At 42.7% G+C, this 14,996-nt stretch overlaps 3 protein-coding genes across 12 annotated transcripts in view; 1 reads left to right on the top strand and 2 right to left on the bottom strand.

Annotated features, from left to right (window-relative positions):
• Window positions 1-14,996, bottom strand: part of NAA50 (N-alpha-acetyltransferase 50, NatE catalytic subunit) — a 574,571-nt gene that overhangs the window by 426,089 nt on the left and 133,486 nt on the right. The gene's annotated exons all lie outside the window — the stretch shown is intronic.
• Window positions 1-14,996, top strand: part of TIGIT (T cell immunoreceptor with Ig and ITIM domains) — a 125,627-nt gene that overhangs the window by 7,450 nt on the left and 103,181 nt on the right. The gene's annotated exons all lie outside the window — the stretch shown is intronic.
• The window catches only part of DRD3 (dopamine receptor D3), a 47,327-nt gene that overhangs the window by 27,351 nt on the left and 4,980 nt on the right, over window positions 1-14,996 (bottom strand). For all 4 annotated transcript variants that reach the window (XM_021070345.2, XM_021070346.2, XM_021070347.2 and 1 more), the window contains exon 3: window positions 12,307-12,611. In XM_021070345.2, the coding sequence (XP_020926004.1) occupies window positions 12,307-12,576 (270 nt within the window). In that variant the 5' untranslated portion in view covers window positions 12,577-12,611. The remainder of the gene's footprint in view (window positions 1-12,306; window positions 12,612-14,996) is intronic.

The raw sequence follows: 14,996 nt of genomic DNA, 5'->3' as shown, positions 1-14,996 counted from the left end.
TTTTAAAACGTGGAAGCTTTAACAACATCTGTAAGAGCCTATGTAAAATAAATCTGTGCCAGTATGCCTGCCTTTGACACCATGGTCCTCTCACCAAGATGTGGGGGGAAAGGTGTGTCCAAGGCTTTGAAAAAGGGGGCCAGATCCTCACAGAGCCAGATTTACTACTCACAGAACCAGTGAGGATGACCTCCTGCATTTACACGTGTGTTCTAAGCTCCATAACTCCTCCTTGGAGCACTTAGAAATAAATCAAGAAATTAGGTAATTTAATCTATGTTCTATTTTTTTCATTTTTTAAAGTTTTACTGAAGTATAGTTGATTTATACGGTTGTGATAATTTCTGCTGTACAACAAAGTGCTTCAGTTATATATGTACACGCATTCTTTCTCTTTCAGATACTTTTCCCACATACATTATCACAAAATATGGAATTTCCTGTGCTATACAGCAGGTCCCTGTTGGCCAGTCATTCCGTATACCTCAGCATGCATATGCCAGTCCTAAACTCCCAGTCCATCCCCCTCCCCTCCTCTGTCCCCTTTGGTAACCATAAGTTTTTCAAAAGTCTGTGAGTCTGTTCCTGTTCTGCAAATAAGTTCATTTGTATCCCTTTTTAAGATTCCACATATAAGTGATATCATGTGATGTTTGTCTTTTACTAACTTCACTTAGTGTGATAATTTCTAGGTCCATCCGTGTTGTTGCCAATGGCATTATTTCATTCTTTTTTATGGCTGAGTAATATTCCATTGCATATCTCTACCACATCTTTAATTTATATTCTAGCACATTTCTATTTAATTTAATTTTTTTAATGTATCCTAATTGAGCCAGAGAGATATATCAGGGAGACTCACTTTCAGAATGTCCACAATGCCATTCTTGGGCCCGAGGCTTTTGTGCATTTGCCAGCTCCTTGCCTCTAGGGTGCCATTCTTGGGGACTATGGTTTTCAAGGGGAAATCTGTGAAGCTTGTTACCCCAGGCTATAACTGTGTGCTCATGATATCCCTTCTGGGCGGGCCCGGTAGATATTTGAGAGAAAGGGGAGTGAAACCAGGTTCTATAGCCTCTGAAGTAGCTTCTCTAGGGAAAAACAGAGCAAATAATAGTTTATCAAGATGGTTTTGTTCCTTGGTCTAATTTTTCTCATCCAAGGCTCTTGTTAAATCACAAGGTTACTTTACTGTACAGCTTTGTTTTATGGTACTAATGCAAAGTTCTGGAAGCCTCTTTCTCTCTTTCCCTTTCCCTAATAACTTCTGTCCCCTTGGATTTATTTCCTTTTCAGCATTTGATTTTCTCCCTATATTTGGTCATCTCTAGGCTCTATTATGAGAAACTCTGACTAAAAATATTTTGTTTAAAAGCAATAATGCAAAGTTCAAACCAGTGATGAAGTCATCATTTTTGTTCCTTTAGTTATAGATTTACTTTCCCTCTCTCAGTTCAGCAATTTGACTCTATATAAATAAAACCCAATATAAATTTGTAGGAATTCTGAGAATGAAAAGCTTTTTAAAAGGGACGTATACAGTCATAACACACTGATTTAAGGGAGCCAGAATAGATGTTTTTGCTTAGTCCATAGGACAGTCGAATGCAATAAAAACTTCTTGCAAAAGGTGAATTTTATTATTGACTGATTTATTGATTGAGTGAGTGATTGCTTTTTAGGGCCACACCCACAGCATATGGTAGTTCCCAGGCTAGGGGTCCAATTGGAGCTACAGCTGCTGGCCTACACCACAGCCACAGCAATGCCAGATCCAAGCCATGTCTGTGACCCACACCACAGCTCACAGCAATGCTGGATCCTCAACCCACTGAGCAAGGCTAGGGATCGAACCTGCAATCTCATTGTTCCTAGTCGGATTCGTTTCCACTGTGCCACGAATTCAAAAGGTGAATTTTGTATACCAGATCTCTTAACATATGTCTACTATGCAACTTGTGTCTTAAATTGAGGAAAACCCATTTTTGGGTACAAAATCGTGAGTGCCTCTTTGTGTATGTTGCTGGGGGACAGTGTAGGTGAGACAGGACAGTTAGAACGGTAGCAAACTCCAGTGCTTGTTGGATGTCTTTACTCATTCATAAAGCAAGTGCTTGTGAAGTTCCTAATACTTTGTTCATGGAGGGTATGTTATGTATTTTTAAGAGGTTTTAAAAAACGTCTTCAGACCCTGTCCTTGAAGAACTTTTAACTAGAGAGGCAAGTATTTGAATAAAATAACTAGAAGTCATTGTGAGATTCTTATTGTTAATACAAGCTAACATTTATTGAGATCTCAATCTATGTGTCACTGACCCACATGACCCTTTCAGTAACTTTGAAACTTTAGACGCTGATAATTTGATACCTGATTTTTTTAAAAAACTGTATATTCTCTTAAAGCTTTTTTTTTTTTTTTTTCTTTTTAGGGCCACATGTGCAGCATATGGAGGTTCCCAGGCTAGGGATCAAATCAGAGCTGTAGCTGCCGGCCTATGCCACAGCCACAGCAGTGCAGGATCCAAGCCACATCTGCGACCTACTCCATAGCTCATGGCAGATGTCAGACACTTAGCCCTCTGAGTGAGGCCAGGGATCAAACCTGCACCCTCATGGATAGTAGGCAGTTTTGTTACTGCTGAGCCACAACATGAACTCCCGCTCTTAAAGCTTTTCGATGGTACATTATATGCTTATTTGATAGGAGATTAAATGACTGCGACTTAACCTAATAGGATCAGGGACTTTTACTTATTTGCTGCTGCATCCCAGCTCCTAGAGCAGTGCCCAAACCTGCAAATTTATTCCGAAAGAATGAATTGTCTCAGACATAATCTGTGTGGATACTAAGAATTACTCTTTATTGAATGCTTAGGAATTGTTCCATGTCTGCAATGCACTTTACGTTCGTGGTTCTATTGCTGATTATTGTCCTGTGAGAGAGGGCTGTTGTTATCTGCATTGCAGAGAAAGAGACTGCAGCTTAGAGAGGTTCAGCACCTCAGCCAGGGTGCCATGGCCAGTAGAGGCAGAAGGGGGACTGGAGTGTAGGTTGTTCCGCAGCCTGCTATGGGGGTGTCAGGGAGGAGCAGGCAGCAGTTGGAAAGGGATGGAAGTGGGTGGACACAAAGGGGAAGGAGAAAGCCATGTGCTAATGAAGAATTTGTGTGTGACAGACCACATCATCCCTCTTTTAGGGAATGACACCCCTCTTTCTGACTGCCTGTATCCCAGAGTTGCAGAAAAACAGCGCAAAACAGTGGGGACTGCTGACTCTGGGACCTAGTAAAAGTATTCACCTGGCAGGTTTCTTTGGTCTCTGGTTTCTTGAGCCCCTGAAGGCCAAAGCCCTCCAGCTGTCCTCTGGTTTCCAGGCCCCCACTGTGCTACCCCGTACTGGCTATCTTCTTTTCCTGTCTCCACTTCTGCCAGCAAAATCCCCATTCTCTCCTTGATCTCAGCTAAGTGTCAAGGAGAAAACAGTCTGATTAGCTGATTTAAGTAATTCCCGCTAAGGTGCCATCACTTGGCCTTCCCCGGAGCTTACTCGACAAGATGAATCTCTAATTGGCGGGATATGTAATGGAAATCCTTTTTTTTTTTTTCCCCAAACTGGGGTCTTCCACACCAAGTAAATAATAGTGAGCAATCAATAAAGAGGTGAAAGGGCCAAGAATGTGCTAAGTAACTCTCACAGCAACCGAATGAGGTAAATATTATTTCCAATTTATAGATAAAGAAATAGAACCTGGGAGGGGTCAAAGAATTTGCCAAAGGACACATGACTAGTAAAAGGAGCTGGAATTTCAAACCCTTAATATTAACCATTTCTCTTGTTTGCCTCTCAGAGATCAGCACCTTGACACGCTGCTTCTGGGAAGTGTCCAATTTAACTCCATTCTCATATCTTAGGAGGGAAAGGAGTTGGCATCTGTCCATCTGTCCATCCACACATCTGGTGTTTTTGGAGTGCCCACTATAGGACAGATACTTTACTGGGGTTGGTGTACTGAGGTCAGTTACATCTGTTTTTGTCCCCAGGGCGTCATACTATAGTGTGTGTATATGTGTGTGCTTGAGTGTGAGTGTGTGTGCGTGTGTTAGGGGTAGTCCTATGTGAGTGGGAACGGGGGAATTGAGGGCCCAGGAGATAGACACTAAGGAAATAACTACGATGGGATGTGATAAGTGCTGACAGTGACAAGGGTACAGAGTGTTGGGAAAACATGAAAGGTAAAGTGATGTCTGAAATTAAAGCAGACGAAAAGCAAAAGCAAAAAAAAAATCTGATTGATTTAAGGCTTTTTAGAGACATGATTCTACCTTTCTCCTAAATTTTAATGAATAACTCACTTCAGAATTCTACAGCAGCCAGGTGGTATTACTCTCACTTGCTAATGAATAGAACTAACTCCCTTTGGCAACACAGAAGGTGGGAGAAGCAAGAGAATGACTTCAGGTACTAAAGCTGGGTATTGATTTTCAACAGACACAGCCTAAGGCAGCATTTCCCAAATTTACTGATAAGGCAGCATTTCCCAGATCACCCGAAGCTCTTGTAAAAATGCTTCTTAGGCCCCACTCAGAATAGTAAGTCAGTTCAGTGATTTTTGCTGCCTAGGAGGTTTGGGAACCCCTGGTCTAGGGGGTGTTAGGAGGGGGCATGACTTTATCTTCAGAAATACTTGTCCCTAGGGCTCCTTAAGCATTCTTTATCCCATGGATCCCTTTGACCTCATGGTTCATTCTCAGAAGAAGCTTTCTAAATGCATAAAATAAAATACAATGAATCACAAAGGATACCAATTACATCAAAATACAGCAACGCTTTAAAAAATATGTGATACTAATAAAAATTAAAATATGTGATGATAATAATCATAATGCATTAAATAATAATAATAAATAATGATGACAATAATAATAATGCATTAAATGATAAGATTTAGGGGCAGGTCCAAAACTAAAGGACAAACACTTTATGATATCACTTATACGTGGAGTCTAAAATATGGCACAAACGACCTATCTTCAAAACAGAAACAGATCATGGACATGAAGGGCAGATTTGTGTTTGCCAAGGTAGAGGAGGTAGAGACAGGAGAGTGGGGTTGGTAGATGCAGACTGTTGCATTTAGAACCGATGGGGGATGGGGTCCTGCTACAGCACAGGGAACTGTATCCAGTCTCTTGGGTAAGAACCTGATGGAAAATGAAAAAAAAAAAGGGGGTGTTTATGGGTGGCTGGGTCACTTTGCTATACAGCAGAAATTGAAGGAACATTGTAAATGAACGATACTTTAAAAAAAAAAAAAACCAAATTCCTATGTTTCAAAGCACTGATAAGTGCCAATGGTATTTTAGTGTCTGGAAAAACTGTAATGTGATTTGAGGATATACATATCTGTGATTTCAACTGGTGACACAAAGGAGTTCTGCTGGGAGTTGATGCTGCCATTCATAATTGAAAGAAGTGCTTAATTTCGGTTTAGTAAAAATAAAGAAGTAATTTTATTTATATCCAAGTTCACGGACTTCTCAGATTAAGAACCCCTACTCTAAGAGATGGCTTTTTAGTTGTTTGGGGGAAGACATCCAAGGGGCAAAGATGGAATTATTTCTCTGATTAGCCTCTTCACTCCATTTTTGTTTGCCACATTTGGACTTTCTCTCTCTCTCTTTCCTTTCTTTCTTTCTCTCTCTCTTTTTCTCTCCTTCCTCCCTCTCCCCCTTCCTTCCTTCTTCCCTTCTTCCCTCCCTCCCTCCCTCCCTCCCTCCCTCCCTCCCTTCTTTTTCTTTCTCTATCTTATTTTTTTGGGAGGAGGGAATTGCTATAGGGCAAGATAGGGTAATAAATAAAGATTTTTTTCCTTTCTCTGAATCCCACTTTCCTCATCTGTGAAATATGGTTTTACAGATTTGTGGCTCCTCCATGTCAGTTTGTAGCAGATGGCCAGCTGGCTGCACAAATCAGTTAGGATGAGAGTGGGCCTGGGACTAAGGGCTTATTATAATTGCCATAGACCTTAGGGCCACCCTTGGAAATTCTGGTTTGGTAGATCTTGGGTAGACCAACAGCTGGAATTTTGAACAAGCAGCTCTCCTAATGAAGGTTTAGTTCAGAACTGCTCAAAGTTTAGGTGCATGAGAATCATGGGAGAGTTCTTTTTTTTGGCCACGCCCACATCATGTGGAAGTTCCTGGGCTAGGGATTGAACCTGAGCCACAGCAAGCCGCTGACAATGCCAGATCCTTAATCCACTGTGCCACAACAGAACTGTGGGGAGCTCTTTTAAAATGCAGACTCTGAGGCCCATCCAGAATCCTGTTCACTATAATGTGGCCAGAAATTTCTTGAGGTTGGATGACATTTTAGAAGCAACTGCAGAAATAATCTCCAAGCCCTTCCAGCTTTCATAGTCTATGACTGTCATCAAAATCCAGGCTTTGGTGAAGAGACTAAGAATTTCCTGTTTTTGTTTTCCAGTTGGGAACTTTTAAATTGCTATCACCTGGGGTTTTTTGAACAGCAATAAACGTCTCCTTTAAAAAGTCTTTATTTTTAATCATCAATATCATTACAAGGTCCAAAGGCATCTCTCTCCCTAACACAGTGCTGGTCTTTACTGTCATCATTATCTGACCTCCATCATGCTCTCTGCAGTGAGTATCCCAGCCTGAACCTACCTGACACTTTTTTGCTTGTCTATATTACCTAAATCTCAAATCTTTTCTCCAGTCCACATTGGAACCAAAGTACTCTGAGTTTAACATTCTGAATGCTCCCCTGGCTGCTTAGGCTGCCTTTCTGCCTTGATACAAGGGCATTAAACATCACAAAAGGTGCTTAACTGAGTGGAACAGAATGGGATGTTTGTGCTTGGAGAGGGAGTGCCAAACCGACTGCAGCTTCTAAAGCAGGAAATTAAAAACTTGAGAGGGAATCTGAGATAGAACTATTTGGTATGGCAGAGAAAAGAATTTTCATGAAAATGCTGCAAACTGAATTAAAGAGACAGTCAGGCCAGGGCCCTCTGGAATATAACTTACTCTGAGGTCACCTGCATGGTTTTTATCCTCAACTTCTCTACTAGACCTGAGGACAGAAGAGACTGAAGAAGGTCAGTGACTGCCCCCTGCCAGTCATTTTTTGTATATTGCTCAGGCCCAGGGTTCTGTGTGCCTTCGTGATGAGAATGGTACCAGGAGAGCCACTGTGGTGCATACTCACTGGCTGTCTTCTTTCCTCTTTCCAACTGCCTTTGAATTCCACTGGGAATCCGTGAGATTCCTGAGCAGCTGATGTGTTCTCTGGAAGGTACATGTGCATATCCTATGCCAGACTGACTATTCTATCCAGTGATTAGTTCAGAGAAAATTGTGTGCTGTGAGCCAGGCCAATGGTGACACTTCTACTACAAATTCTGGGACATGGATTTTCTCTCTTGCTATATATTTCTCTTTTGCTGTGAATGGTTTGGTGTACACAGGTGAGGTCTATAGCTTACCCTTTGCCTCTGGATAAGGCCAATTTATGGAAGAAGACAGAGCTGAGAGAATTGTAGCGGAGAAATAAAACTGGAGCCCAGTTCACATCACTACAGCATTTTTAAAGTTCCTGGTATGAGAGCCAATGCATTCTACTCATTGCTTAAGTCAATCAGAGTTAAGTTTTTTTTTTTTACTTGCAATGAGAAATATCTTTTTTTTTTTTTTTTTTTTTTTTGTCTTTTGTCTTTTTTTTTGTCGTTGTTGTTGTTGTTGTTGTTGCTATTTCTTGGGCCGCTCCCGCGGCATATGGAGATTCCCAGGCTAGGGGTTGAATCGGGGCTGTAGCCACTGGCCTACGCCAGAGCCACAGCAACGCGGGATCCGAGCCGCGTCTGCAATCTACACCACAGCTCACGGCAACGCTGGATCGTTAACCCACTGAGCAAGGGCAGGGACCGAACCCGCAACCTCATGGTTCCTAGTCGGATTCGTTAACCACTGCGCCACGACGGGATCTCCAGAAATATCTTAACTGAGATCTTTATGGATTATACTTTTTCGTTAGTAAAGCACTTTTTTTTCAGTTGATGATAGTCGAGCCTAAATCATCCCTATGCGATAAAGTGTAGTCATCACTCTCATTTTATTCATTTAACTCCATGCCTTCTGACTCCCAATTCTGAGTCTTTCTCATAGCACAACCCTGTATCAGAGTAACATTCATCCCAGTGAACTCCATCAGAAGCACAATGTTATATGACCTTTTATTGCCTATCTCACCCCCACATCTTCCTTTTTAATAAAATTCACATTTTCACTTTGTGTTTTCTATCCTCCCTTGCAGCCGAAAGTGGCCTTATGTTCCAGTTCTGGCCAATCGGACATAAATCAAGTCCTTTAGGGAGATGCTTCAGGCCACTTCAGGGAGTTATTTACTTATTTTTTTCTCTGATGTCCCCACCCTTCTTAATTTTTCACTAGAGTACAGTTGATTTACAGTGTTCTATCAATTTCTGCTGTACAGTGTAGTGACCCAGTCATATATATATTCTTTTTCTCATATTATTGTCCATCATGGTCAATCCCAAGAGATTAGGTGTAGTTCTCTGTGCTATACAGTAGGACATCATTGCTTATCCATTCTAAATGTAATAATTTGCATCTACTAACCCCAAACCCCCAGTCCATCCCACTCCCTTCACCCTCCCCCTTGGGAACCATGAGCGTGTTCTCTATGTCTATGAATCTGTTTCTGTTTTGTAAATAGATTCATTTGTGCCATATTTTGGATCGCACATGTAAGTGATATCATATGGTACTTATTTACTCTTTATGACTTACTTCACTTAGTATGAGAATCTCTAGGTGCTCCACCCATCCTATTTTTGAATACGGCCATGATGCTGGGGCCTATGGTGGCCTTCTTGTGAGTAGCATGATGGGGTGAGTCAGTTTGCCAAGGATGGTGACCGGGGAAAATGGGAGAGTCCAGTCCTTGATGACAACTGAGGTTGCTGAACCAGTACCAACAGGACTCCTTCCCCCAGAATTCTGGTTATGTGAGAAAAGTAACTCCGATTTGTTTAAGCAACAGTGAATCAAATTTCCCAATATTCACAGCCAAAACATTCTTTAGTTATACAAATTGGTATCTGGTATTATGCGTCAATTTTCCTTAGAAGGAAGGTATCTGGTCAATATGATCCAATATTCCCTTCAAACAAGATGGATATATTGAAATCAACACACAGGAAGCTGGGAATTTGACAGCTAATTTCATCCCCTCATGGTGTTCTTCTCATGTATGTCCTGTCCTCCTGGGGGCCTTTGAGCCTACAGTAGCTTCTGTGGTCCACACTGCCTCCTTTCCTCTTTTCAAGGGAGCTCTTCAGTTTGATCTTGTAATTTCTAGACCAGCTACTTAAACCGTGCCATCATTAGGACAAATTAGTGAGATAACGCTTTGCTCTTATCTGAGCAAAGACACATGGACTTATATATTCACAATCTCTTTAAGCACTCAGAGTGCTCTTTCTCTCATTAAAGCACCCACAGAAAGTAAGCACCTGCTTTCTGAGATCCACAGAAAGCAGGCAGGCATTTTAAACTTGTGGGGGACAGGTGGGGGAAGGGGAGTGATGGACTGGGGATTTGGGATTGGCATGTGTACACCGAGGTGTATGGAATGATTGACCAGTTGGGATCTGATATATAGCACAGGAAACTCTGCTCAATATTCTTTGATGATCTGTGTGGGAAAAGAATCTGAAAACGAACGGATGTGTGAATATGTATAACTGAATCGTTTTGTTTACAGCAGAAATTATTACTACCTTGTAAATCAACTATACTTCAGTAAAACTTTAAAAAAATGAGAAAGGTGAAAGCAAGACTAAGGAAAATATACAACTAGGGTGGGATAGGGAGACCTGACCCTTAACTGGCTATCTGTTAATGATGGCTACTTAAGGTCATGTTCTCTTTTATTGACTTCTGGAGAAAGTGATGCAAAGATATGAAATTCCATCTTCTAGAGCCTTGGAGCAAGTGAATAGGACCAAAAATAGATCCCAAAGTTCATCTCCTGGTGGAGAGATGTCTCTGCTCCCCCAGATCTTTTTTGTATGATTGCAGACTTTTGTGACCATACTCTTGATTATTGAACACTTACCTCTTATAAATAACATGTTGGACTGAGGGCATATTGGTTTATATGAGGGAAAAGAAGAGCTCCATCAGAGCTCTTCTCCAGGGGAAAACCCCTAGATACAACCTTAGAGAGTCCACTAAGGTCTTTGGCAAGGTTTCTTGCTGGTCCTCTGCAGATTCAGCTGTTCCTCTGTACTCAGCAGTAGAGTGGGGGCACCATCCATATTGGCAGGTGTGGCTAGAAGGGGACGCCACAGGTGTCTAGTATGGGAAAGTCACAATGTCCGTCTCCTATACCAGTATCTACAGAGGTTTTCCAATATGATTCCTCCAGTCCTGGAAGCAATGACAAATGGACAGCTAAAGAGTGCCTAGAGTGGCTGTGCTACAGACCCCAAAAGCCAGGCTTTATCTCTAAGGCAATTAAAATGCTTATTAGAGTGAAGGTCCTCTGCCTGCATATCTTTCTGACGTATATCCTCCTGGCAGACTTAAGAATCATTGCAATATATAAGGATGGACAGAAACACTTTTGAGGAGGGGGTGATGATGTTCTGAATCAATGACTAATCCACTCACACTGGGATGTAGCACCTATAATCTTCCCCACTCTTGAACAGAAATCTCATTTGCTTCTCTTTTTCAGTATCATTATCAAAAAATAGTAAATGGTTCATTATAGCAATAGATGTAGCTGCAGACAATATAAGCAAGACTTGCCCATATAATGCATACATTGCAGAACAGACTCATTTAATCATTAGCACGCCAAATATTTATTTAGCGCATATTATGTGCCAGGTAATGTGTCTGGGCTACGTGAAAAAAAAAAAAAAAGAACTAAGACCCAGCTTCTGACTTCAAGGATGTCTCCATCTAATTGGGTTGACAGAAAAGTCAAGATAATTACAAAGCCCTTTGCCATAAGGATCATCCTACTTGGGAAAAATAAATGTATATTTATTTCTCCGAATAGCCCCTTAGCCTTTAAATTGATCCCAGCCAGCCTCATTGTTTTTATTCTTTTCCTTTTCTTTTCTATCTTCTGGATTTCTTCCCTTTATATCTCCCTGGTGAGATCATAAGTCTAATTTTAGTTCCCAGTCATTCTTTAATACGGGTATTCGCCTAAGCAGTCTATGTTTGAGAGTTTTTGCTCTCCTGTGATATGTCATACTTAATTAACTGTCATCTTCACTATTAATATTAACTGAGATATTAATTTGGTGAATTTTAATTTCTCTTAATCATAGCATCATTTTGAGCCTTCATTGGATACCTCTTTGGAATGATACACAGTGCAGAGGAGAAATATTAATAGTATACTAAGGTTTTTTTTTTTTTTTTAAATCTGTAGTAATTGCATGTCTTCCTGGTAGGAATATCTGTTTCTTGAACAGGTGTAGGCACCCCGATTTCCTTGTTAGCAAATGGATGTTTTGTCTTGATCACCTCCTGACTTTGTTTTGCACTTTCAAATGAAAACACTTTCAAATTTAAGAAATGTTTCTCTCCAGAAGAATTCTCCAGGGTCTGCTGCATTATCTAACTGGCAAGGGCTCTGTACTATTAATGGAGGCATCAAAAATATAAATCTGGTCTGTTCCTTTGGAAGCAGAGTCTGTGGAGAGCTGGTACCCAGGAGGAAAATGGGCAACTGAACCATAGGAAGAAGTCTGATCTATTTGCAGACTGTTCTTTCTCTCTTTTCCTCTCAGTCATTAAAAAATTAAAAAAAAAAATTCTTCTGCCCTTGCATGTTTCCTACACATCCTCACCCCTGTATGCATTGAAACACCAATGAGGGTAGCCAGTGACTGCCTCCACCAAACCCCCATGTCTTTGGGATATGACTGGCACAGAGAGTAACCTGGAGCATTTTTAGGATGAGTCCCATCACTCAGTTCCAGTTACCTGGATGCTGGAGGCCTGGGAACAGAATCATCCCCAGCTCCCTGGTCCTGATGTGGGTAAGAGCTGCTGGGTTAATTTAATGCTGCTCTCCAGACCTCAGTTCCTTTATGCAAGGGAGAATGACAGGAGCTCTGCCTCCTTCCCCAGACCCAGATCATGGCAAGGGGCAGTTTGAGCCCCTGATGCCAGGAGCTCAGGGAAGACAATGACAAGCACGATCACATGGGTAGCTTGCACTTGTGGCTTACTCACCTCCAGGTACACCACCCAGGGCATCACCAAGGTGGCCACTAGCAGGTCCGCCACGGCCAGGCTCACCACCAGATAGTTGGTGGTGGTCTGTAGGGCCCGTTCCCTCAGCACGGCCACACACACCAGACCATTGCCAAAGACTATGGCCAGGATGAGTGTGCAGTAGGACAGGGCATAGTAGGCATGCGGGCGGGCCCGGCTGGCCCCTGTGGTGTTCTCTGCTGCACAAGTGGAGTTGATGTGGCCCCCCAGTTGGCTAAGAGGCGCCATGGCCCAGAGGAAGAGGAGTGACCCCAGCACGTTTCCTGGAGGAGATTGAAAACAATGTCAAGTCAGACTCTTTGGAGCTTAGCTGCTTGGGTACATTTTTTGAATTATTGCTTCAATATTTTTTTTTCTTTTTTCTCGTTAAGGCTGCACTTGCAGCAAATGCAAGTTCCTGGGCTAGGGGTTGATCAGAGCTACAGCTGTCGGCCTAAGCCACAGCAATGGCAGGATCCAAAGCTGCATCTGCAACCTACAAACCCATATCCTCATAGACACTATGTTGGGTTTTTAATCTGCTGAGCCACAACAGGAACTCCCAATAAATATTTTATAGAGCACTTTCTATATGCTGGGCACTTTTCTAAAGCCTGGATATACAGCAATTAAAAAAGGGATAAAAATCTCCACCCTCATGAAGCCTCTGTTCTAGAGAAGACAGTAATAAACAAGATAAATAAAAGGTGTGGTATGTTCAATGATGATGGTATTTCAGAGAGCAGTAAATTAGAGAAAGGAGTGAGGAGAGGGTAAGGATGGTGTGTGTGGGATGGGGGTCTGAGTGCAAGTTTTAACTTGGGTGAGCAGGAAGCCCTCAGAGAGGTGGTGACAGCTGAGACATGACCAGGGGGACCTGAGGAAGCCAACCATGCAGATATCCAGGCAGGAGGAATGGCAGGAACAGATACAAAGGCAGGGCAGCTGGTAGGTGGAAGGGACAACAGGGAGGCCCGTCTGGATGGAGTCAGGTGAGGCAGGGGCAGCGTGGAAGGTGTGAGGTTGAGAGGCTGTGCAGGGCCATTGTAAGAGCCACACTTGGACTCTGAGAGAGCTGGGGGCATGGCAGGATTTGAATCCCAGCTCTAACACTTCCTGAATCTGGGGCCTTGGGCATGTTGCTTCCCCTCTCTGAGCTTTATTTTCCTCCTCTGTAAATTGGGAGAATAATGGAACTCGCCCCCTAGAGATTTTGTGAAGATGAAATGAGCTGTTACATATGTAAAACATTGACAGCCATGCCGGCCTCCCAGAAAACTGTGTAGGGATTAATTCCTTTTCTCTGACTGGCCTGCTTCTCTTGGCTTCCTGCCTGCCTTCCCTTCTTCCCTCCCTCCCACCTGGTGTTGCCCCCATTGCCTTTTCCCCTGGCTGCCTCTGTCTCTCTTCACTTCCTTCAATCTCCCATTCTTCCTCTTGGATCTTATGTAGTAGGACGCAGTAGGTTTGGGACACTGGGTTGTGGGAGAAAAATCTCAAGAGAATGGGATTTAGAAGTAGTTTGGTGGTTTTTATATTTAGGGAAATTCCATGTGTAGAATTTTATTTGAAACCTCCTAATTTTAAAGATTCATTACTAATTTTAAAAAGTCTTGGAGTTCCCATTGTGGCTCAGTGGTAGTGAACCCAATGAGTATCCATGAGTATGTAGATTTAATCCCTGGCCCCACTCAGTGGGTGTTGCAGTGAGCTGTGGTGTAGTGGCAGACATAGCTCGGATCCTTGTTGCTGTGGCTGTGGCAGCTGTAGGCTGGCAGCTGCAGCTCCAATTCGACCCCTAGCCCAGGAACTTCAATATGCCACAAGTGTGGCCCTTAAAAAAAGTCTTTAAGGCTTATAAAGTTTCCTATCTCCCTCCAGAAATTCCACAGCCATGGGCAAATGATCCATGCATCACCAGTTTTCAACCTCTGACCTAGTCCCATGCCTTCCCTTGGAGTAGGGAAGAGATGGGTAGCATATCTTAAGTGATACAGCTTCTAAGTGGCAAAACCAGCACGCAGGCCTTCCAGCACTCTCCTTTAGCATCCAAAAGCCATAGCAACTATCATGTCACTACCCCCCTGGGAAAAGCCAATCCTCCAACTGTGGGGACTTTGGACATAGAATGGGAAAGGCATGTCCCTATGACACCAGCCTGTTGGGGCCAGAAGGGACTCGGATTTTAAAGCCAGGTTTGTGTGGTGTCAGAGGTGGGTGGGGAAACAAAAGTCACCATGTCCTAAAGGAAAATATGGACATACCTGTGTGCCAAGGGCAGCATTTAAGGTAGCATTAAAGCCATATGCTGGGGGAAGCATGAGGATTGTAGCTTGTAGTTATGACCCTGAGATTGGCAAGAGTGACTCCTGTCCCAGGTTCTGTGCTTCTAAGGGCCCCATTCTGACCCCATCTGGTCATATCCCCCCACAGGATAAGGTCATGCCCTCCCATGGGGCCAAGGAGCATTTCCACCAAGAATCCACACTCCCATTCTGGAACTCTGGGTATCAGGATCACAAGATTCTCTGCCTAAACTGCTTGGAGTCTATTTCTCAGGCAGCATAGGCTTCATGTTGGATCTGTAATTCTGGTGGAACACCGTGCCATGTATATATGGGACTCCTGGACTGTAAAAGGGTAGCTCTTTGGGGGAGCTCAAGATGAAT

The sequence above is a fragment of the Sus scrofa genome, chromosome 13 (genome assembly GCF_054392235.1).
Source record: "Sus scrofa isolate SSC_HxYL_T2T_F1_AM1 chromosome 13, Sscrofa_HxYL_maternal_Yorkshire_Landrace_v2.0, whole genome shotgun sequence".
Lineage (NCBI taxonomy): Eukaryota > Metazoa > Chordata > Mammalia > Artiodactyla > Suidae > Sus > Sus scrofa.
Note: the sequence above shows the minus strand (reverse complement) of the source record. Positions and strands in the feature narration are given on the sequence as shown.